At 40.9% G+C, this 25499-nt stretch overlaps 1 protein-coding gene across 1 annotated transcript in view; it reads right to left on the bottom strand.

Moving 5' to 3' along the window:
- The window catches only part of LOC124264341 (protein KIAA0100-like), a 90347-nt gene that overhangs the window by 35772 nt on the left and 29076 nt on the right, over window positions 1-25499 (bottom strand). The window contains exons 11-31 of the mRNA XM_046699097.1: window positions 24081-24142; window positions 23598-23692; window positions 21134-21198; window positions 20476-20636; window positions 19800-19954; window positions 18773-18963; window positions 17133-17388; window positions 16276-16382; window positions 15422-15508; window positions 12469-12580; window positions 11226-11346; window positions 10797-10908; window positions 10000-10088; window positions 9077-9146; window positions 8157-8258; window positions 6882-6941; window positions 6113-6206; window positions 4205-4415; window positions 2566-2738; window positions 1373-1471; window positions 256-522 (exon numbers count right to left, since the gene is read on the bottom strand). Of these exons, the coding sequence (XP_046555053.1) occupies window positions 256-522; window positions 1373-1471; window positions 2566-2738; window positions 4205-4415; window positions 6113-6206; window positions 6882-6941; window positions 8157-8258; window positions 9077-9146; window positions 10000-10088; window positions 10797-10908; window positions 11226-11346; window positions 12469-12580; window positions 15422-15508; window positions 16276-16382; window positions 17133-17388; window positions 18773-18963; window positions 19800-19954; window positions 20476-20636; window positions 21134-21198; window positions 23598-23692; window positions 24081-24142 (2689 nt within the window). The remainder of the gene's footprint in view (window positions 1-255; window positions 523-1372; window positions 1472-2565; window positions 2739-4204; window positions 4416-6112; window positions 6207-6881; window positions 6942-8156; window positions 8259-9076; window positions 9147-9999; window positions 10089-10796; window positions 10909-11225; window positions 11347-12468; window positions 12581-15421; window positions 15509-16275; window positions 16383-17132; window positions 17389-18772; window positions 18964-19799; window positions 19955-20475; window positions 20637-21133; window positions 21199-23597; window positions 23693-24080; window positions 24143-25499) is intronic.

Genomic DNA, 25499 nt, shown 5'->3' with positions numbered 1-25499 from the left:
AAGTCAGCGAGCCTGACCACCTGATCCCATTAGTCACCTCTTACAACAAGCATGGGTTACTGAAATCCAGTTCTAACCCACATCTTCGTGGGTCCAATTATTATTCAGGAATTTCACCTATCAGACCTGTACTAAACATAAGGGTAATAAAATAATGAATTTGGATTGTTTTCCCAAAATCGACAACCAATGGTTCTGGGAATCCTAGATAAACCCCTTGATACTACAATAATATCAAGCCACATCAATACTGACCGTTTGTCCAGTCAACAATAACCCCTGTCCATGTCCAATCCATGAGTTCCGTAGTGTTGAAGGGGTCGAAGGAGGCATGGTACTGCCAGCTCATCTTCTGGATGGACATGGTCAAGCGTCCATGCATCAGCAGACGTATCTTGTCCCAGAAGGGCAGCGGGGCGCTGGGGTCGATGGAAGGCTTGTTGATGAGATCCATGGAGAGGTTGAACAGAGCGGCAGTGGGCTCCCAACATACTCCATAAGCCATTGTGAAGGAGGAAACGTCTGCAGGACAGAAACAGCAGAATGCTTGACCATAAACAGCTGAAGGAGACCTCATAATGATATATGCAAATACCTTGCCTCAGACTATCCTAATGTTACGACTGATGTTGTTGATTTTTTTTGTGTATACTCAACATTATTCCAGCCACATGGCCATAGCTTGGATTATACTAAAAAAGTTTCAGCTGCATAGAAGTTGAATACCATATATTGCTGCATAAAAGTTTTTTTGTACCTACAGCTAGGGCAAGAATGATGACAATTTTTCTGGATATACGACATCTTTTATTCTGTGAAAGGCAATGTTTCAACATAGATTCTAATGTTGTTGTCAAGCAAGCGTCTGTCGAAATGTCGCCTTTCACAGAATAAAAGAAGTTGTATATCCATAAAAATTGTCATCATTCTTCTAAACTCAACTCAACTTCTAAAATGCCCATCAAAGAAGTAGAGCTAGGGAGTTTTGAAGGGGGGTCACCATAAGCAAAAGAAGATTTCATTTTTTCCTTTTACTGGCATCAGATAGCCACTGATGTTGTTTGATAGTCCCAACAGTTCATTTTATTTCTATATATTTCATTCAAATAATCCCTGCATTTCCATAAATATTTATCCACTTGCTACCATAAATATGAGATATACAGTATGTGAAAGTGAATATCAGACGACCAAGACACCAAGGCGTAAGCCCACTGACTTCTGTTGAGCAAAAGGCAAACATTCTTGAACATACACTGCCACAGAAACGACTTCAATTTCATATAAGCATGGTACTTCACATACTAACACAAAATAGTTTGCAGTGTACATAAAATCAATCCCTAACACTCTTTTAAGACGACTGACTCACCACAGCTGAGATCGTAGAAGAACTTGAGAGGGGGCAGACTTCTCTCCACGGACATGTTGCCCCATGGTTCATCCACCTCAACCACGCATGACCGCCTGGCTGAACATCAAGGAAAACAGACAATGAACTACACTGAAGACCACAAGAAAGTAGGCATGAATGAGTGAGGTTGTACGCCACTTCGAGCAGCATTCCAACAATCAGAAATGTCTTCACATATTCTACCCAGGTTGTGAATCGAACCCAGGTCTTCCGCAAGATGAGCAAACGCTTTACCCTCAGTGGATTACTGAATAGGAGAATACATCCTTAAAACCCCACTATGAAACAAAATCCACATGTTTGCAAGTCAATGGAAGTCAAATGCCACAGCAATAATTAAAATCTGCAGTACAATACTTGTCTTCATCACCTAAAAGCAATATGTCAGTTTCAAATATTATAAAAAAGACAGATGTCTCTTTAAAAAAGCCATTGGTCCATAACAACACAAATTAATTCATTTCAGACAATACTTGTTTGGTGTATAGTGCCACACTCAGAAATACCTAAACCTTAAATGATGTTTGGATCGTTCATCTGTATACACGGGCATGTTTATCTTTCTATGATACACAAAACTGATTGATTTATAATGTCAGTTCTATATTCAAAAAGAAGGATACATCTGATTATTCATATCAAAAGTTGAGTAGTATATAATAAGCATCTATTCACACCATCAAGGTATGACATGCAATCAACCATGTCTTAGCCTAGTGTACAGTACATAACCCTGTGCACTTCAAAGAACCCACAAATCCGTTGGTATATGACTAGATGGTGTCCACATGAATACGTGCAAAGACCTAGTTGCGGGTACAGCAACATGCAGTAAAACTTGGACAAAGTACTGTGACTATGTGTCCCAGTCACATTAACTTGGTGCGCCTAGTGGCTGCCCAAGTTGTATGCTCTCCTGGGAGTTGAGATTGAAAAATTTGATGCGCCATTGAGATTGACATCCAATGATTGAGGGAAAAAAACAAAAGCACTTTGAGCATGCACATGGGATGGACTATAGTGCTATATAAATATCCATAAAAAAATAATATGAACCACTTGACACAGTTTGTTGGCCGGATCCTGTAATTCATTCCTTACAAAGAAAAACTATATTGCAGGTTAAATTGTAACAGGTGAACACTGCATACCTCTCTTGTTTCCTTCCTGCTCGGCAGCCATGAACAAGCCCCACATGTTCAGGTCCTCCACGTCTATCATTGGCTGGGAGTAGTCTCGCAGCCGCACTATCCAGGATCTGATGCTGATGTTTACGTTGCGGCACCACAGCGTGGAGAACTCCAGACCCTCGTCAGGGTACGGGCTGGAACATCGAGTCAGTCAAGTCACCCACATTCATCCGGTTTACCGTTGTCTTTCACAATTAACATCTACAAACAGTCTCAAAATTAATTACTTCAGTGTTATGAAAGTCTAATGAGTATGATTTGACGTTACTTTAGCATATTTCTGGCAAATATGGCCATGGTTGACACCAGGAATGTATCCATTAATCACCATTCTAACATGTAAAGCACCATTGAGTAGCTGCATATAGCTGGAATACATAGGCTATACAAACAATTATTATAAAATGACGAAAGATGGATAGAATTTTTACGACCTATATCTATGAATGCATTCAGCAAGACATATTTTTTCAATTTAATAATCATGAACATTCACAAGTGTAACAAAACAGATGGGAACAGTAATGTAAAACTAGAGCTAAGTTTGGTAGATGTCCTGAATGTTTCTTAACTATTTACATATACGTCCATCGCATCCCAATTGGATAGATTGAGGCTCATGATGTTGATCACTGGATTGTCTGATCCAGACTCAATTATTTACAGACCGCCGCCAAATAGCTGGAATATTGCTGAGTGCGGCGTTAAACAACAAACAAACCAAACATATTCATCACACAGGTCATTCAAGTGGATTCTGCATGTGGGTACAATGTGTGAAGCTCATTTCTGGTGTCCCCCGCCATGATATTGCTGGAATATTGCTCAAATCAAAATTTAAATAAACTCACTCTCTCATTCAAGGGAAAACCATCAAATCCAACACAGATGACATTCCTTTCTATACATCCTAATTGAATAAAATGCATGATAAGGTATGGCCCTCTGATTTACAGGTGCATGTTCAAAGCCCTACCATTATTATATGGGTCAACAGTGAGTGTTTGGCCAATTTCTCAACTCTCCGGGAAGTATACAACTCAAACTGCCACTCAGGTTAACAGTCACATAACCATCCTATCAGGTACCCATTCACTGCTGGATGATCAAAGGTACATTTCAAACACAGTCACCTGCCTAAGGAGACATCTCATGGTCTAAGTCATCCTTTCAAATATTCTTTAAGACCTTTGATGCTTAATACCCCGTGAAGACCCAGGTTTTAACTGATCTTCAGTAACCCATGCTTGTCGTAAGAGGCGAATAACGGAATCGGGTGGTCAGGCTCGCTGACTTGGTTGACACATGTCATCGTATCCCAATTGCGTAGATCGATGCTCATGCTGTTGTTCACTGGATTGTCTGGTCCAGACTCGATTATTTACAGGCCACCGCCATATAGCTGGAATATTGCTGAGTGCAGCGTACAACTAAAGTCACTCACTCACTCAATCGATGCTGATTTGTGGTCTGTGTGCTATGCACATGAACATGTGACATCATTGCTGTGTGGTTACTGAGGAGACGTCAAAAACAAAGTAAAAACAAGATAAATTTGTCAGGGTAAGCAAAATAGAATACATCTGTGTGTTTGGCCCACCTATCAGGGTCGACCTGCTGCATGTGCTTGACAACGTTCTCCTTGCCGTGGTAGGAGCGGTCAGCCAGTGCTGTTATCTCCAGGTCCTCAAAGGTCCAGGTGAACAGTTTGGTCCTCATGGGGGTGTTGCTGTACTGCTGCTGACACCGCTGGATGTACACCTCCGCACTCCGCATGGCCAGGGACAGGTACAGCTCCTCCTGCTTGTCCACTGACAGACAACATCACCGTTAACACCAACACCATCACTAACAACGAAGGACATGTGTGATCAAGCACCTGCTTGTCCACTGACAGACAACATTACTATTTATACCAACATCATCATCAAGGAGCAGCTTCTTCACTGACAGACAACATCACCGTTAACACCAACACCAACACCATCACTAACAATGAAGGACATGTGTGATCAAGCACCTGCTTGTCCACTGACAGACAACATCACCGTTAACACCAACACCATCACTAACAACAAAGGACATGTGTGATCAAGCACCTGCTTGTCCACTGACAGACATCATCACTGTTAACACCAACACCATCACTAACAATGAAGGACATGTGTGATCAAGCACCTGCTTGTCCACTGACAGACATCACCGTTAACACCAACACCATCACTAACAATGAAGGACATGTGTGATCAAGCACCTGCTTGTCCACTGACAGACAACATCACCGTTAACACCTACACCATCACTAACAATGAAGGACATGTGTGATCAAGCACCTGCTTGTCCACTGACAGACAACATCACCGTTGACACCAACACCATCAATAACAAGCACCTGCTTGTCCACTGACGGACAACATTACTATTAACACCAACACCATCATCAAGGAGCAGCTTCTTCACTTACAGAAAACATCACCTTTAATGTCAACAATGCTAGATACATGTATTCAAGGACCAGCTTGTTCACTGACACACAACATAACCGTTAACATCAGACAGAACTACATTCGGAACAACTGTTGTCAACAGTGGATGGACACATTAATATATTCAAGGACTAGCTTGTGTAGTGCAAGAAAACATCACTGTTAGCATTAGATAGGCACATACTAGTACATTTAATACTATTGTCAACATTGGACAGATATTTATTCAAGGACTAGCTTGTCCACTGAGACCATTAACACCAGATGAAGATACACCACTACATTAAATGCCACTGACAAAAATAGGATGGTCACATTTATTCAAGGGCAAGCCTGTCTAATGACAGAAAACATCAATGCAGGGCTCCTGATAATTTTTCAACATCAGGCGTACGTACTCATTAATTTTTCAATATAGGAGTACTGCAAAAAACTTAGAGTACATTTAGAGTACTGAATAGAATTTAATGGCGAATCAGTAATATTGTGTTTCGTTTCATATATGCACCACAACATTGCTACTCTTGTGGGGGCGGTGGGGTAGCCTAGTGGTCAAAGCGTTGGCTTGTCATGCTGAAGACCCGGGTTTGAATCCCCACATGGGTACAATATATGAAGCCCATTTCTGGTGTCCACTGCCGTGATGTTGCTGGAATATTGCTAAAAGCGGCGTAAAACCAAACTCAGGCAGGCAGGCTACTCTTGTGTAAACAGGTCAATAAACAACAATACAATACTTTTTCAGATAAATACGTCTGGAAATGATTCTAAGACCGTACACCATTGCTGTGGTGCGTATCTGCTACGTTTTCTAAATTATTTCCTACCGTATCGTGCATATGTTTTATCCGTACATACGCGGATACGGACCTTATCTGGAGCCCTCTCAATGTCAACATTGGATGGAGTGCTGTTTTTAGAACTGCTGGCTTTAAATGTATTCATTGACCAGATGTTTTGTTCACTTTTATATCCTGGATTAATGAGGTAACAAATACTGTGGACTGTTGTGGTCTACTTACAAGGAATCCTGCGTTTATTTCTCTGCAGTTCCAGAATCTTCTTGTCCATTAGTGTCCGCCGCGTCTCATTCTGTTCCCCTTCGTCCTTCAGCAGCTGGCAAACACAGATACACATACAGATGCAGCTCGTGAAGTTTGTTGTGTTGGCCATCACAAAACACAGCACTTTACCTATGGATATATTTTACTTTATCCCCAGCCTGCTTCGGACCCAAAGACGTTAAAAGATGGTTGTTAAAAGAGGTACTGAACATTTAATCTTCTGGGCAACCAAGGATTGTTGTTTGATATTTTGTTTCGAAATGTGAAGAATTCTGAAAGGAGCAAAATTTTCCTTCACTAACATGCCAGCAAGACATTCAGTCATTTACTGGACTCAGCTCTAATCCCAATCCTATCCGATAGCAATTCTAATCTAATCTACATAATCTAATCTAATCTTATCAAACCTAATCTACTCTAATCCGATACCAATCACAATCCAATCCAATCCAATCACAATCCAATCACAATCACAATCCAATCACAATCACAATTCAATCCAATCTGATAGCAATCAGAATCCAAGAAAAATCCAATAGCAATCACAATCCAATCCAATTGAATAGCAATCACAATCCAATGCAATCAAATAGCAATCCAATCCAACCCAATCCAAATCAGACAGGATAACATCAGATCAAACAAAATCGAATTAAATCAAATCAAATTTTTCCAGTAGTTTGGGAGAACAAACTATTGAAAAAAATGAGTGCCAAACCCTACAAACCTCATAGTTGTCACCAAGTTTAACCTCAAAGGGGTCATCACAGATCTGTACACTGAAGAACTGGAAAGGAGATAGGAAACATTTAATTTCAGGATAGAAATGTAGGGTTAATCCAGTGTACCACAGTGCACTCACAACAGTGGTCGATATTTAAGGTACAACAGGCAGGACACAGCTCTTTCATTGCATCATTCACGTAGTAAAGTTCATGTACAAGTAACACCTCAGGGGTGGAAATAACTTTAAAATTGCTAGTGTACTCCGGTACAGTGGCACATGTAAAATCACTTGCCCTGATAATTTTTCCACTATACCGGCCGTTTTCTTGTTGATTTTTTAAATAAACAACATAATTAATATTGGAAAGTCAACTGGACACCGATACAGTGTGATATAAAAATTTGCTTGCCCGACAGAAAAAAACTATGGACTCGGGCAATGGGTTATTTCCACCCCTGCACCTTGATCAGTAAATAAGGACCTGTAAGACATACAGGGTCCCGAACCACAAAGCGTTTGTAACGTTACGACCTGTCATAACTCTTTAGTTTGTCATAGTCTTACGACGTCATACTGCTATGAACGTTTTGTGCATCAGCACCCTGGTTCGAAAGCTGAAAAAGTTAGATTGGGTAATGAATTGATCACAGTATTGTACACCTTTGAGTTGATTCATGTATGCAGGCAAATCAGAATTAAATCATGGTAATGTAGTGGTGGCGCGTGGTCCTGTGCACAGAGCTCAGGTCACGAATCAGTTGAAGTTAAGCAAGTTGAGCTTGGACAGTCCTTGGATGGGTGACCGTGTTTGGCAGCTGGACTTCTGAGAGTTTCTAGGACTTCAGTCCTGCCCCACAACGAAGCACATGTGATACATGTGGTCTCACCTTAGGCAAGTGAGTTTGTTCAAATTGCCTCTGTTCACCCAGCAGAAAATGGGTACCCGGTTGGATAAAGTCATGTGACTATAACCTTCTAGCGCTTAACAGGCAGCTTGGGTTATCCGGGGTAATAAGAATCAGATTCTGATTAAGCACCGCGAGCAATCACTTGGTGTTAGGAAATGTGCGCTATAGAAGATGACTTATTATTATTATTAATGTTGATTTTACAGATTTGACACAAATACACACCTGGACCCCATTCCTCAAAGCGATCATAGTGATAAGATGATCGTAACTCCCATACTTTAACATAGACTTACGACTGTCGCAGAGCTATGATCACTTGGAGGAACGGTGCCCTGATCGGAAGCTGTATACAATCACTGCTTACCTTGACTCTGATTTGCAGGTCTGGAGGGAGGGGACTGTCAACTGTGAAGGGTTTCTTCTTAATGTGGTGCACCAGCTTCAGCCACTTCACAAAGTTCATAACCTAAGATGGAACAACTTGAAGGTTTAAATCCCATTGCAGTTTACAAGACATGCCTTTGTATGGAAGAATTAACCTGTATCATTGGAAAAGCACATGTAGGCATCACACTGTCTGTTGGTTTATAAAGAACCCCCGAGTCCTTCGGTACTGAAGCTTATCTGTATTCGCTTTTTGGTGTTTAACGCCACCCTCATCAATATTCTAGCTATATGAAGGTGGTCTGTAAATAATCGAGTCTGGACCAGACAACCCAGTGATCAACAGCATGAGCATCAATCTACGCAACTGAGATACGATGACTTGTGTCAACCAAGTCAGCGAGCCTGACCACCCGAGTTGCTTCTTATGACATGCATGAGTTGCTGAAGATCAAACCTAACTCAGAATTTCACAGAATTCATCGGTGTTCACAGACATACCTTTCAAGGAGTGAGGATTGTGCAACATATTTTGCAAATAATACTCAATAATTGGATACAATGTTTTTCGTAAATCTTTACTGTTTCAGGACAATTTCTGGAATGTTGTGGTGAATGACCTAAAGCTTTGTTAAATACTACTCAAAACAGATTAAGGAGGCCCAAAGTATTACCACAGTAATATGAAATGATGGTGTCCTACTAAATTTGTCAAGAGTTGTATATATTCTGACAATAGAATAATGACAACTTTAATGATATCCAGGATTCCAGAATATTCGAGCAAGTGGACACCCTTTTCTTTTTGACACTGACAATGATGGAGACAGGACTTGCTACAGACAACACATATACATGCATTTTTCTGGAACATATTAGAGAAAGGGTGTGCAGTCTCACCTCCTCAAAGCAGGCAGCAAAGTTGTACTTGTAGGGAAACACAACCTCAAAACTGTTAAATGATATGCTCCTGAAACAGAAATCAAAGGTTCAATTGATTGCTGATTTCACTCCTCCAATAATAATAAGAGGTCACACTTAAAACATTCTTAAGAGTTTACATGCACAAATCAATTATTTTCGCTTATATTTGCAAAAGATTTTTTATCATCAATTTCTTGATCATATCAAGTTTTTCTTCCAAATACTCGACACCTTTAAACTCAGTCATTTTCATTATTTGTTTGTAGTTTAACGCCACCCTCATCAATATTCCAGCTATGATGGTGGTCTGTAAATAATCGCGTCTGTATCAGACAATCCAGTGATCAACAGCATGAGCATCAATCTACCCAATTGGGAACCGTTGACATATGTGTCAACCAAGTCAGCGAGTCTGACCACCCAATCCCATTAGTCGCCTCTTACAACAAACATGGGTTGCTGAAGACCAAATCTAACCAAAATCACTAGTACATTTTTACTCAATGGAATTAAAGTACACCAAATGTATTCTGACCACAATTAATCTGACATGGCTCTTGCAATTAAGACAACAATATCATCAGCAAACTTACTGATACTGGTCATCTATATTCCAACCTAGAATTCCTGTATTTTCAGGGAAAAGACAAGGCTGAGGACCCACATTGTTAATTCAGGGACAGTGAACCTGTTATCCATCATGGTTGGTAAAGTATTCAAAAGAACTCATGTACAAGCCTGAACTGATCTCACCATGCCTTGTTTGTTGGGAGGGTGAGTTTCTGGGTCTGACTTGGACTCACCATGCTTTGTTTGTGCGGTGGGTTTCTGGGTCTGATTTGGACTCACCATGCTTTGTTTGTGGGGAGGGTGAGTTTCTGGGTCTGACTTGGACTTACCATGCTTTGTTTGTGGGGAGGGTGAGTTTCCGGATCCCTTGTCGCACAGCACTCAGTGTTGAAGGCTGGAGAGTTTCCACTACAAGGTCCTGAAATCACAGACATGGCAAATTACAATGTAGTCACGCTCGCCTTTTTCCTTCTAAAATACTGTTATCAAGCAACTTGTTCTGTAAATAAGACAACATGTTACATGTTCTTGAGGTATATATACTACTGCAAAACGGCTAAAGAGCACACACAATTTATTCATATGACCAAAGTGACTCTGGCATGACTGACTGGACCACCCATAGCCACAAAAACACCAAAGAATACTAAACACCAAAGATTACTCATTTGTTCGTTACGATGCCGTGAGAAAGATACAGTGTGAGGTGCTGCATAGGGTTGTGCAATATAACCGGTTTACCAGTATTTACCGGTTCAGACATGAAAACGATACGTATTGCGATACGCTGATCGAAAACCGGTATTTTGACTTGCATTCGGAAAACTTCGTAACACTCGGAAATTTTCGGATATTTCCTTGTTTCGTTTGTGCCAAATATTATTCACTTTTATTTTATCATGATTAAAAGTTGTTATTAAAGCTTAATCAAGCATAGTGATTTTGTTGTGTTTTTGCTCTATAAATCAAGCATTAACTCGATTATAAGTAGTTTTTTGTTTATAAATACTTCATGCAATATATTGCAATACATATCGCAATACATGCTTTCGCATCGCAATATATCGCAATATGAAAATTCTCTGCAATACCCACCCCTAGTGCTGCACAGACATGCCAGGCCTACCTTGATGGTAATTATCCGATGCTGGTCGAACTGCACGGTGAAGTTCTGTACTTCCATCAACATGTCAGGCAGAGTGGCGGTGAGCAGGATGCTGTCTGTCGTCACGGAGACACTGGAGGACAATCATATTGTTATCACATCAACAAGGTGGAAGCTCATGCTTAACGACAAATGACATAGACACTTACCTGTGTCCGCAAGACACCTACTTCTTTCACCTGGACACCTACCTGTTTCATCTTGACATGGGGCGGTTGCATAGCCCAGTGGTTAAAGCGTTCGCTCGTCACACTGAAGACCCAGGTTCGATTCCCCACATGGGTACAATGCGTGAAGCCCATTTCTGGTGTCCCCCATCGTGATATTGCTGGAACATTGCTAAAAGCAGCGTAAAACTAAACTCACTCACTCACTCATCTAGACACCTACCTGTGTCCTCTAGACAGCTGCAAGGTCAGCCTGGTTTCTGCATGAACCAGGACGTTCACACAGACACTGGAAGACTTCTTAGTGGAAGACTCAGGGGGTGATAGAAGATTTTCTTCTTTTGCTGTCAAAATACGTAAGTCTTCATAATCATTTTTGGAAACAAAGTAGGAAATCATTTAAATAGCTTGGTTCCGAGTTGAACGGAATGGACGTATTACTTAGTAACAGGGATGTTTATTGACGACATGTTTAGCGATTTTGGGAACAGAGGGTATAGCATTGGGCTGTTCTTAATGAAAACACAAGGTAAACAGTAGGTTTAAAATGAGATTATGATGGTTCCATTTGTTACTGAAATCCAATTTATTTACCCAACATTTTTTATTATTTTCTGTCTTTACCATTTAAATACCATTCACAGAAAGTTAGGACTTTTACCAGTTATTATTACTAAACCAAGCACTAAAAAGATGATTGAAAGATTGTGCTCACACCTAATACACTGTCTAAATAGACACTCCAGGCTATAAAACAGTTTTTCAAACTGTAAAAAGATTTATAGCTTGAACACTAGTTTACACCCACTGAGCATAATTGAGGTGAGGTGAGGTGAAATGGGGTTTAACATAGCACTTAAGAATATTTCGCTCATATGACGACGTGCATGTATGTGTAGGTGCGGCTGCTTGTACTAGCCCAGACTGAGGCTGGTTATATAGTGCTAGCCCACTGAGATACCATGCCGCAGTGAAGCATGAATACCCCACTCAGAAACATTATACTGACTCCAGCCGACCAGCTGTTTGTTTTACCCATTAATGCCGAATGCCAGGCAGGGACCAACAAGTACCATATTTTAACGTCTTTTGGTATGACGCGGTCGGGGATCAAACCCGCGACCTTCCGCTCTCCGGGCAGACGCTCTAACCACTACACCACGGAGGCGGTCCTGAGCATAATTGACACATTACTGACGTCATGTTTAGCGATATTGGGTACAGAGGGTATACCATTTGGCTTAATGTCAAACAAATTGTAGGTTTACAATGGTTATCTTTGTTATTGAAATCGAATTTACTTCCCTTACATTCTTTACCAACATTAACATTCTGTGCAAAACAAACAACCTGGTGCCCACTTCTACTGGAGTACCAGCTTCAGAAGACAAGCAATAAATATCTTGGGTAGTTACCAAACACTGGCAACCCATCTCAACACAACCCAACCACCAATGATCACCTGCCTTTGAGTATTGCCTTCAGGTGGGTGAAGTCAAGTAGAGCCTGCTGCAGACACATGTGACAGGAGGTGGTCCACACCAGCCCTAGCTCCTTCAGGATGTGTACCTGGATCTCCTGAAACAAGGAACAGAAGGACACTGTACAGACACATGAGACAGGAGGTGGTCCACACCAGACCCAGCTCCTTCAGGATGTGTACCTGGATCTCCTGAAACAAGGAACAGAAGGACACTGTACAGACACATGAGACAGGAGGTGGTCCACACCAGCCCTAGCTCCTTCAGGATGTGTACCTGGATCTCCTGAAACAAGGAACAGAAGGACACTGTACAGACACATGAGACAGGAGGTGGTCCACACATGAGACAGCCCCAGCTCCTTCAGGATGTGTACCTGGATCTCCTGAAACAAGGAACAGAAGGACACTGTACAGACACATGAGACAGGAGGTGGTCCACACCAGCCCTAGCTCCTTCAGGATGTGTACCTGGATCTCCTGAAACAAGGAACAGAAGGACACTGTACAGACACATGAGACAGGAGGTGGTCCACACCAGCCCTAGCTCCTTCAGGATGTGTACCTGGATCTCCTGAAACAAGGAACAGAAGGACACTGTACAGACACATGAGACAGGAGGTGGTCCACACCAGCCCTAGCTCCTTCAGGATGTGTACCTGGATCTCCTGAAACAAGGAACAAGAAGGACACTGTACAGACACATGAGACAGGAGGTGGTCCACACCAGCCCTAGCTCCTTCAGGATGTGCACCTGGATCTCCTGAAACAAGGAACAGAAGGACACTGTACAGACACATGTGACAGGAGGTGGTCCACACCAGCCATGAGACTAGCTCCTTCAGGATGTGTACCTGGATCTCCTGAAACAAGGAACAGAAGGACACTGTACAGACACATGTGACAGGAGGTGGTCCACACCAGCCCTAGCTCCTTCAGGATGTGTACCTGGATCTCCTGAAACAAGGAACAGAAGGACACTGTACAGACACAGAAAGGAGGTGTAGTCCACACCAGGAGGCAACTCCTTGTAGGATGAATGTACCTGGATCTCCTGTAAACAAAGGAGGAAGGACACTGTAAACAGAGTGAGTATCAGTTCAGGAGGTGGTCCATACACAGAAGGATGTGTACCTGGATCTCCTGAAACAAGGAACAGAAGGGACTGTACAGACACATGGTAGACAGGAGGTGGTCCACACCAGCCCTAGCTCCTCTGGAGTAACAGGATGTGATTTGTGGAGTAACCTGGATCTGGAGTGAAACAGAAGGAATCAGTTCTGGAGTAAACACAGAAGGAATCAGTTCTGGAGTAAACACAGAAGGAATCAGTTCTGGAGTAAACACAGAAGGGATCAGTTCTGGAGTAAACACAGAAGGAATCAGTTCTGGAGTAAACACAGAAGGGATCAGTTCTGGAGTAAACACAGAAGGAATCAGTTCTGGAGTAAACACAGAAGGGATCAGGCCTGGACAGAAGGGAGGGGTGAGAAGGTGGAGTAAACACAGAAGGAATCAGACCTGGAGTAAACAGAAGGAATCAGTCTGGAGTAAACACAGAAGGGATCAGACCTGGAGTAAACACAGAGAGACCTGGAGTAAACACAGAAGGGATCAGACCTGGAGTAAACACAGAAGGATCAGTTCTGAGAAGGGACAGACCTGGAGTAAACACAGAAGGAAAAGTACAGTAAGCACAGAAGGAATCAGTTCTGGAGTAAACACAGAAGGGATCACAGAAGGGGATCAGACCTCAGTAAACACAGAAGGAATCTGGAGAGTAAACACAGAAGGGATCAGTCATGGAGTAAACACAGAAGGAATCAGTCTGGAGTAAACCTGGAGTAAACACAGAAGGGACCTGGAGTAAACAGACCTGGAGTAAACACAGAAGGAATCAGACCTGGAGTAAACATAGAAGGGATCAGACCTGGAGTAAACACAGAAGGGATCAGACCTGGAGTAAACATAGAAGGGATCAGACCTGGAGTAAACACAGAAGGGATCAGACCTGGAGTAAACACAGACCTGGAGTAAACACAGAAGGATCAGACCTGGAGTAAACAGAAGGGATCAGAAGAAGGATCAGACCTGGAGTAAACACAGAAGGGATCAGACCTGGACCTGACCTGGAGTAAACACAGAAGGGATCAGACCTGGAGTAAACAGTTCACAGACCTGGAGTAAACACAGAAGGATCAGACCTGGAGTAAACACAGAAGGAATCAGGAGTAAACACAGAAGACCTGGAGTAAACACAGAAGGAATCAGACCTGGAGTAAACACAGAAGGAATCAGACCTGGAGTAAACATAGAAGGGATCAGACCTGGGGTAAACACAGAAGGAATCAGACCTGGAGTAAACACAGAAGGGATCAGTTCTGGAGTAAACACAGAAGGAATCAGACCTGGAGTAAACACAGAAGGGATCAGACCTGGAGTAAACACAGAAGGAATCAGACCTGGAGTAAACACAGAAGGAATCAGTTCTGGAGTAAACACAGAAGGGATCAGACCTGGAGTAAACACAGAAGGAATCAGACCTGGAGTAAACACAGAAGGGATCAGACCTGGAGTAAACACAGAAGGGATCAGACCTGGAGTAAACACAGAAGGGATCAGACCTGGAGTAAACACAGAAGAGCCAATTCAGCCATAAATATAGGGTAAGATACTACACATAGAAAGGATCAATTATGGAGTGAATTGTGTAGTAAAAGACAGAAGGCGACAATTCTACCATAAAAGTAGCAGACGACAAAAGTAATTAAAACATAAAGCACCAATCATTGAGTCAACACAAAGGTAAGTTTTTTTGGTAATGTATACAATGTTTAGATGTCATATGGTGTTTCCCTGCTATTATATCGCTGGACTACTGCAAAACTGGAATGCTCACTCACACACTCACTCTACCCTAACTGAGAAATAAACACTACCTTTTCAGCAGACTTGACTTTGACTCGTATTTCCCTGATCTGAGCGGCTGGACTGGTCAGCTCACTGGACCGGGTCAGTGTGTACTGCTGCAGAGGTAAAACACAGGCTGAAACAACATCTGGGGCACGGCAGTGTTGGTGCAGTAACAAGGGAATATACTGGTAAATCAATATTGTAATCAGACACAAACAGTGCTCCTCGGGGAATCTACCTTAGTGTTGTATGACGGTAGCCTTGTGGTTAAAGCGTTTGCTTCTCACTCCAGAGCCACAGGTTTGGTTCTCCAATGGGTACAATGTGTGAAGCCCATTTCTGGTCCCCTGTCATGATATTGCTATAGTACATCAACCTACTCTCACTATTTGTCCCACCTTTACGCTGTTGGAAACCATTTGCAAGTGTGCCTAACTATGCCATACCTGGCATCCATTAAAGCAATCTTAGTGCTAGGTAAATCATTAGTTTAACACAAGCATACCATTGCAACAGACTGAACAGGACATGTTTATCCCTTACCTGTGATCACTGATTTTCTGTGATCCATGAATATAATTGTGAGCACCATAACCCCCTTTGCACACAATGCTCATTATGGTGTCTTGGCAAACAATAGAGACCGATTATTCTCTGGTGCAGATGTTTTGAACTGAATGTGGACTAGGCCCCTTGTCCTTAAGTTCATAAAACAAATAACTTTTGTCAAATCTCTTAGAAGTTATGTCTTTGTGTCTTGACGACGCAAAGAGTCCATGTTAGAGTATGGAAGCGGAGAATTTATCCAAGTTTTCATTATGGCTCTGCCTTAGTATAAAGCTACTTGTGTGCAAACTAGTTATCACTGGCCTCAACTTACATCATCTTCTTGAGGCATGTAGACAATCTTGGCTCCATCCACAGCCAGTGTAGACAGAGATTGTCGATGGTCCACTGTGATGTTGTCAACTCGTAACATCAAACACACTGGAGGAGAGGCAAACATTCAGTCAGCAACCATGAAACCATGAATATGGCTGTCAACATTTAATTCTGGTACTCACATCTTGATTACATCTGCACTGAGCAATATATGACAGCAGTTAAATAATGAAGTTAATGTGTAAACCTGTGGTAGATATAATGAGCAACAATACGTACAATCAGTGTACCATGGCACTCTAACAACCATGCCACGGAGCCTTCCTATCCAATACATTAAGTCGCCTCTTACAAGGATAGCCATCTTGGAACAAGTTCTACCTCAACATCCTTATGGCTGGTAACTAGCAGAAGAATTTACCGGTACTGGTAAATACAAAAATACAAAAGAGGGCAAAATGGACAAATTAGGGAAACACAGTACAGTATTTATAGATACAGTGGCACATTCCAGCACCGGTAAATACAAAAACACAAAGAGAGTGAAATGGTCAAAATTAGGGAAACGCAACCCAGTATATATAGATACAGTGGCATATTCCAGCACCGGTAAATACAAAAACACAAAGAGAGCAAAATGGTCAAATTAGGGAAACGCAACCCAGTATATATAGAAACAATGGCATAGTCCCGTACCGGTAAATACAAAAACACAAAAGAGGCCGAAATGGACAAATAATGGAATATGCAACAAGTTGCTGCACAAACTAAAATATAAATTCACATTACGGCTGGTAACTACCAGAAGAATTTACCTGGTTCATAATCACCAAAAGATTACAAGTCTGCACTGACCTTTGAAATTATTGCACAGGAATATATTGAGGTCTGACACATCAAACTTGACTGAGATGAGGAACTGATTCAGTAAGGAAGTCGTCGTGTGGGTGGAGGTAGGGGAAGGAGTGTGTGGGGGAGACACAGCCTGGGTGGTGGGGGCAGGTTTGATCTTGTTGAAGCTTGTTATGAGGCTCTGCAGAGAGGTCAGCGTGTTGGTTGACCACTCCAGCTGGACGTTGTCCTTCATGCCTTCTATCTTCAACTCCCGGGCCTAGTTTCTTCATCTGGGTACCAAACAGAACACGTCACACTCACTGAAGCCAGCAGCTCCTGTCGACTCACACTTAGATAAACACGTGTAAGAAACAGATGACTAAATTTATCCATTACCTTAACAGAGGCCCAGATAAGCTGCGTATCCAGGTAAAATACGCATAGAAAATTTTCAATTAAGCATTGAAAAATAATTCTTGCGTACCAATTACGCATTTAAAATGTCAGATACACAAAAAAGTTTAAAACAAATGCGTACAGAATATATTTATAAAAATCGCTTGCGTAATGAAAAAGACATCGATTGCTATCAAGTTGTACTGTTAGTATAGGACTAGTGTTGTACTGTCAGTATTGTTTAAGTGATTTTTTTATGAAATCATTTCCATTATATTGAAGTTGGTTTTGATTAGGTATGATATAAGGCAGGACATACCTGCTTAGTAAACTTACTCAATGACATAATACTTAGGTGAGTAAAATGACTGAAATACGCACATATTTGAAAGCAGTGGGTAACGGAAAATGAAATACCCACTCAACATTCATACCCACTCCAAAAAAATTACAGTGGGTACAGTACGAGCTAAATCTTATCTGGAGCTCTGCCTTAACATGACTATGATAGATAAATTATCTATTTACTCTGCTTTAAAAGTAAACAGCTTCTGAGTGACCGTAAAATTGTGTCTCAGGATCCATAAATACCCATTCTATCTGTACCACTGAACCTTTAAATATGCTACTCAAAAAAGTTTACACACACCAGACTCTCTATTGATAATGGGTAATCTGTCAGCCATGACAGTTAAACTACAGTAGTATTAAAATATTGCCTGTTCTTTAACTGTGGAACAATAGCAAGTAATATAAGTCAAAGACCCTGGGCCCCAAATCACAAAGCATTCGTAACATTACTCTTACCATCAGTATTCCACAATTTACCATAGGCTTACAAATGTTGTAGTGCTATGAACGCTTTCTGGATCAGAGCCCTTATTCTCGAAACATTCGTAGCCCTAAGAATTCTTAACTTTGATCGTAGCCAATGTGTTAAGAATGGGCTTACGGAGTTCGTGGGGCTACGAACGTTCGAGAATAGCTAGCCTGGGCCCACTTGCACAAAGCGATCTTAGCGCTACAGTGATTCTAACTCCCATCCTCTAACATAGGCTTAAGATAGTCGTAGCGCTAAGATCGCTTTTGACAAGTGTGATTAAGTCTAATTCTGACACATTTCGCAACATTCAACAGACTGGAAGAAACCTTATTCATTTTAACCTCATCGATCCACTGACTTTAACAGGCACAACTGCATCCGATATAAAGGTAGGACACAGATATTCAACAGACTGACAACATTTATCTCGTTAAGTTGTCACATTCCCAGCTCTAACCTTGAGTATGAGGATCCCCAGGTAGAATACCTGGTCCCAGTAGTGTTTCTTACGAGACAGGTTGTCAACGGCAACCTTCTTGTCGGCATGGCAACAGTAGATATTTTCCGTTTCCAGCTCACAGGTCATGTCATGTGACTGAGTCCAGGATACCTCTTCTGCCTGCTCACCATGTCCTGTAACAATGGTAACAGCCAAGTGAAAGTAAAGGCCTTTGAGAATTGGGCAGTGTAAAGGGCAGTGTCAACTAACAAAGACAAATTGACTATCTTCTTTATAAGAAACACCCACGAAAATCCGGGTTAGAATTGATCATCAGTAAGTAACCCATGCTTGTCGTAAGAGGCGACTAACGGGATCGGGTGGTCATGTTCGCTGACTTGGTTAACACATGTCATCGTATCCCATTTGCGTAGATTGATGCTCATGCTGTTGACCACTGGATTGTCTGGTCCAGACTGGATTATTTACAGACCAATGCCATATAGCTTAAATATTGCTGAGTGTGGCGTAAAACTCACTCACTCACTCACTGTATAAGAAACAGTTATTATACAAAAACCCACAGAAAACTGCACAGGTATCAAAGAGAAACGAGGCTGTCTCACCATTGAGCCAACAGACATGAGGCTGTCTCACCACTAAGACAAGAGGTGAGGTGAGGTGAAATTGGGTTTAACGTCGTGCTTGAGAATATTCGCTCATATGACGATGTGCATGCGCGTGTATGTGTATGTGTGGCTGCTTGTACTAGTCCAGACTGAAGCTGCTTTTATAGTGCTAGCCCACTGAGATAACACGCCGCAGTGAAGCATGAATGCCCCACTCAGACACATTATACTGACTCCGTGCCGACCAGTCCTTGTTGTACCCATTAATGCCGAGCGCCAAGTACCATATTTTAACGTCTTTTGGTACGATGCGGTCGGGGATCAAACCCGCGACCTTCCCACTAAGACAAGAGACATGAAGTGGACTTACCACTGAGTAAAAAGACATGAGTTTGTCTCACCTTTGAGTCCGGGTTTAAAGAACCAGGTGAGTTTGGACCTAGTGATGCCAAGCCTGAAGCCGGCACAGGACGCTGTAGAGAACATGGAGGACAGGTCTGTCATCACAACCACAGAGTTGCATTTCTTGCCCAGCAACCAAGATGTCAGGAACAACCTGCAACAGCCAACACCTCTTACTTACACATACAGGGGATTCTGTGCAGACATAGCACCATTAGGAAGACCTCCAAGTATAACTGCATGTCCACATTAACATCTACACCTTAATACCTTAACATTTCCAAAGCATATTTATTTTTGTATAAGTCTTGGTGCCTTGTCACCCACAACTGAGCATTTGAAGGCAAACAAATTCCACTTAACACAAAAAGGTAGCTTCTTTGAGTGGTATTTTAGAAGTTGGGCAGTATAATATCGACACACTTCATGGATAACAACTTCTTTTATTACCTGAGTGCAATGTTGTGATACAGATTCTTGTCAATAGAGGTGTTATGAGTACTTGCTAATCACAACCACCTTTTTAGTGCAATTTCTTCAAAACAAAAGAAGACATCCACTATATTTATGGATTAAGCATTACTTCTTCAGGAGAATGTGTGTTAAATTTTTCTGTCTTTATTGTTTTTATATTTGATTTCTTTTAATCTATCACAGTAAACTACGTTATCTCACTTTGTTGGTGATGGACGTGCAGGCTTTGGTGGTGGAGGTGGAGTAACCTCCCCCTGTGACATCTTTGACAGCACCAGGACCCAGTACTGGACCTCTTCGTGATGGTAGTGGAAGAAGCCGTTCAGGACGGAGATGTTCATATTGACCAGGTCCCCCAGGAGCTAAACACAGATCAACATACAGTACTGGATGAGTCCTGTTGACACTCTTGAATGGCCATGAATACCATTACAAACAGTAACAGCTTAAGAGATGAACTAATGTGTACTTAATTTGGAGGTTTCAAATGTACCGGAAGATTTGATACCTGTAAATATCATTTACAATGTACAGGGAATGTGTATCTGTGTTGGATGAGGTTGAAACATTATTTACAGAAGCTTTATAAACTCTGAATGAAAGAACTACATTCGTGAGAAATACAGATGAGTGAGTGAGTGAGTGAGTGAGTGAGTTAGGTTTTACGCCGCTTTTAGCAATATTCCAGCAATATCATGGCAGGGGACACCAGAAATCGGCTTCAACACATTGTACCCATGTGGGGAAGAAATACAGATGAAGGCTGACTGATCAATGAATGGATAGTGTTTTATTCATAGATATCAAAGCAGTGTCCTAGATGAAAATGATAAAATAAGACAAGAGTAATTCCACTGACCTGAGTTTTGATGTCAATCTTTTTCAAGCCAGCAAAGTGGTGCTGGGGAGAACTGGTATAAAAGTCTGGAAATTATGAAAAGAAACACATTAATTCTAGCAATAGTACCTGGTAAGTTACGTTTAGTTAATTACAAAACTTCTGTGAGTAGCTTTCACAGTTAAAAATCTCTGGACATACCTTTCTCAGTCCAAAATCTTTGGACAAATTATAACACAATCATATCTCATATTTTATTTTGATTAGACTCCCTTTCACATCCTTGTTCACACAACAGTGTTGGAATATTCATTTTTCAATCAAGTTACAACCTTGTCTCTTGGTCCAAGATGACATCGTTTGTAATATTTTATTGACACAAGAGTTACAATGGTTGCCAAACTCAAGGCCTTTTTTGCTACAAATTCACATTCAATGCCAGACTGCCTAATGAAGAACTTTCCAAGACCAAATTCAAATTAAAGGTATTTTCAAGGCAAAACTGCAGCAATCAAGGTTGATTCAAAGTCTAGGTATTTTCAAAGCCAATTTTTAAAATTAAAAGTTGATTCAAATTTAAGGTATTTTCAAGGCAGAACCCCCAATTCTAAATGGTATCAAGGGCAAAATGCATGAATCCAGGTTTATTCAAATTCAAGGTATATACAAGCCCAGGCCCCGATTTCTCGAAACAAACTTAAGTCTGAGTTTTGACATAAGTCTGAGTTTTTACTCAAATTTGAGAAAACGCAGGAAAATGCATTTCCCAGAATAAACTGAAATCAATATTAAACTCAAACTTAGTAGACAATTTGAGTTTGGTTGATAGATTACCTAAGTTGTTTGGGCTTTTTTTATTTAAAAAATGCAGTTGAGTTAAAAATTCAGCTGTTTCAAATTGTCAAACTCAGTTTGAAATTTGAGTAAAAACTTAAGTTTGTTTCGAGAAATCGGGGCCAGACTTGGTATTTTCTAGGCCAAACCTAAAATTCAACTTTGATTCACATTCAATATGCTTTCAAGGACTAAGTCATAAGTCAAAGCCTTTATAAGACCATGGCCCCATTCCTCAAAGCAATCATAGTGCTACAAATGCATACCATATATTACCGTCTATAAGCTGACCCCTTAAACTTGACCCTTAAAATCAGTGTCAAAATGGTATGTTTTGTACATAAGCCGATCCCCCACGATGGGGTCCTAATCCAGGCAAACACAGACCACAGACAACTGCCAGTTACCAACAATTTTAACTTTGGTCCACATTATTCAAAGAATTCACAATCATATTGCATCTACTCACGCATCGAAATGAAGTGTAGTTGACAGAAAATGGATAATATATTTTGTTTCGTTAAATATCCTACTTATTGTAGTTGGACGATCACATGTCAACAAACTGGCTTGCTTATTTTACCCCATTCAACAATCACGAACTGATTACCGCCTTGTTTGCCATGGACTGCTAGTTTACAGTAACATCGGTAAAAATGTGTGAATTTAAATGGCTTGCTTATTTTACCCCATTCCATGTGCGTACAACTTCCGCTTACCACGTTGAGGGTCTGTATAACCTTAGTGTTGATTATATATATTTTATATTTATAGAGCAAAAACTGTAATTAAAATTATACAATGCTAGGATATATTTTTGGGGGTTAAATAATAGCACACTGTATTATATTTTACTGATGACTGCGTCAGAATTCACCCCAATATATATTATTATGCATGTTTGAACTTGATCGCCGGGGGAACGTGTGCACAGCTGATTGCTATTTCCGGCTCAAATACACATGGTAATCTTAATCTTAATTAATTTATAGAGTAAAATCTGTAATTAAAATTACACAATGCTAGGATATATTTCTTTGGGTTAAAGAACAGTATTCTGTATTATATTTTACTGATGACTGCGTCAGAATTCATCCTGTTATATTATTGTGCATGTTTGAACTTGATCGCCGGGAAGCGTGTGCACAGCTGATTGCTATTTCCGGCTCAAATACACACGGTTATCTTAATCCCTGCAAATAATACAATGCCCAGCAAATACAACTTAGAAAGGTAAATAATCTTGTCTAGTGATGTTTAATTGCAAATTTGATGTCTTTACAAACAAAGTCGTCTTCTGTTGTTTGTTCACGTGAAGTGATGCAATGTTGTTTTCTCACCCCTGGAAAAAAGTTTGACGAAAGCATAACTCATAAATAAGCCCCTCCCCTTCTACAGACTGCTTTTTTTTATCCTCAAAATTCGGCTTATAAATGGTAATATATGGTAAGTCTTTTTTAAAGTATGGGACTTACGATCTTCTTAGCACTACGATCACATTGAGGAATGAGGCCCATGTCTGCCTTGTCTAAGTTGTTGTGATGATACAGCTACAGCATACGTTATTGTTTAGAACCACACATAATGTTTGCTTGCATTCACATGGTATAGAGGAAGTTTGGCCTACTGGTCGACAGGTGTCGTGTCTTACCTTCCAGCAGAACACTGAGAGTCAGGTCAGTGGCTCGGTCCCGGCTCTGGTTGTGGAATCCCACATGGAACAGCTTAAGTGATACAGACAGGCTCCTGTAATTCATTGGAAACACAATAGTAGGAATATTACAAAGTGTTGTAGAATTTGTGCTAATACTAGTTTGCTATATCCATCAGCTATTTTCAACTGAATACATCACAGAAACATTTCAAGCAAACATATTTCATGACATATGGCATGTGAATAGTTCTAAGAATAAATGTTGAAATGAAAATCAAGTTATGCTTTTATCAGACATGGTTTTGAAAAAAAATGAAAGAATCATTTGTAGAGAACTGTTATGAGGAAAACTATGCATAGTTAATTAATCAATGTTTAAAGGAAAATCATGTAAGTTTTTATTTCAAGACATTTGTTTGTTTATTAATATTAAATAATTATATGTAGCGAACTTTATGAGAAAAAATATGCATAGTTTACCGTTGCTTCTTTTCCCTGACAATCTTCACATCAAGTTCAGTAAAGTCTATACCAACTTCTTGCTGAAATATCATTGAACATTGCATTAGCCTTACTGGACTGAAAACACAAACCACAAATGTGAAAATGAGTTTCTCCATTTGTTGCCATTCGTTGGTTTCACATTATTTTTCGACTCGCTGTGCGCATGCGCAGAGTGTGTAAAAACTATCCACTGGACAACTTCCAGTTTGGTCGTATGCTTTACCGATAGTGTAAACACACTCTAAAGAAAGCAAAAATCAAAACAGATATATGGTTTATGTCGAATTTAAGTGATCTCAATTCATTTATGAATGGAAAGGACCGGGGTTAGTTAAATAAATAGCTTTACGTTTGTTAACAAGCTCTTGTATAAACGCATCTCACCACCACCCGTCCAACGTGCTTCCTGCACATCCCCTTCTCACAACTAAAAAACACATCTCTGATGCAGTTGCCACCAAAATAGGACATCAATTATTGAAAAGCATAGGCAACTGGATGTATGTCCTCAACTATGAACAGTTGTCACACGTAATTAATCTTCATAGAGCTTTTATTTAGAGAGTGTTTACAATATCGGTAATACAACCAAACAGGAAGTTGACCAGTGGATATTTTTACACGCTCTACGCATGCGCACAGCGAGTCGAAAATTAATGTGAAACCAACGAATTGATAATGGTACCATCATATGTTCCAAATACAATGTAATTTGGTCTCTAAACTGCAAGGGTATCAGGGTGAAACTTCTTTGAGTGGCATTTAGAAGCTGGTATGATGAACAGAAACTATTTTTATGGACAGACAACTTCTTTATTGCAATGGATGCATCATTTCAGTGTAGATGCTGACACGGTTATCAAGAGATACACAACAGAGGTGAGGTGAGGTGAGGTGAGGTGAGGTGAGGTGAGGTAGGTGAGGTGAGGTGAGGTGAGGTGAAATGGGGTTTAACGTCGCACTTAAGAATATTTTGCTCATTTGACGACGTGCATGTGTGTGTATGTGCGGCTGCTTGTCCTAGCCCAGACTGAAGCTGGTTTTATAGTGCTAGCTCACTGAGATACCATGCCGTAGTTAAGCATGAATAACCCTTCTCAGACACATTATACTGACTCCGAGTCAACCAGTTTTTGTTGTACCCATCAATGCCGAGCACCATTCAGGCACCAACAAGTACCATATTGTAACGTCTTTTGGTATGACGTTGCCAGGGATCGACCCCGCAACCTTCCGCTCCCCGGCAGACGCTCTAACCACTACACCACGGAGGTGGTCGATACACAACATAATGGACAAGGAGAATATACATAGAACACAAATACCCTTCATATATATTCTCCTTCTCCTGTTTATAAGGATGTGAGGTGAGGTGAGGTGAAATTGGGTTTAACG

The sequence above is a fragment of the Haliotis rubra genome, unplaced genomic scaffold (assembly GCF_003918875.1).
Source record: "Haliotis rubra isolate DU_JTF1 unplaced genomic scaffold, ASM391887v1 Scf92, whole genome shotgun sequence".
Lineage (NCBI taxonomy): Eukaryota > Metazoa > Mollusca > Gastropoda > Lepetellida > Haliotidae > Haliotis > Haliotis rubra.
This window is presented reverse-complemented; position numbering and strand designations above follow the sequence as displayed.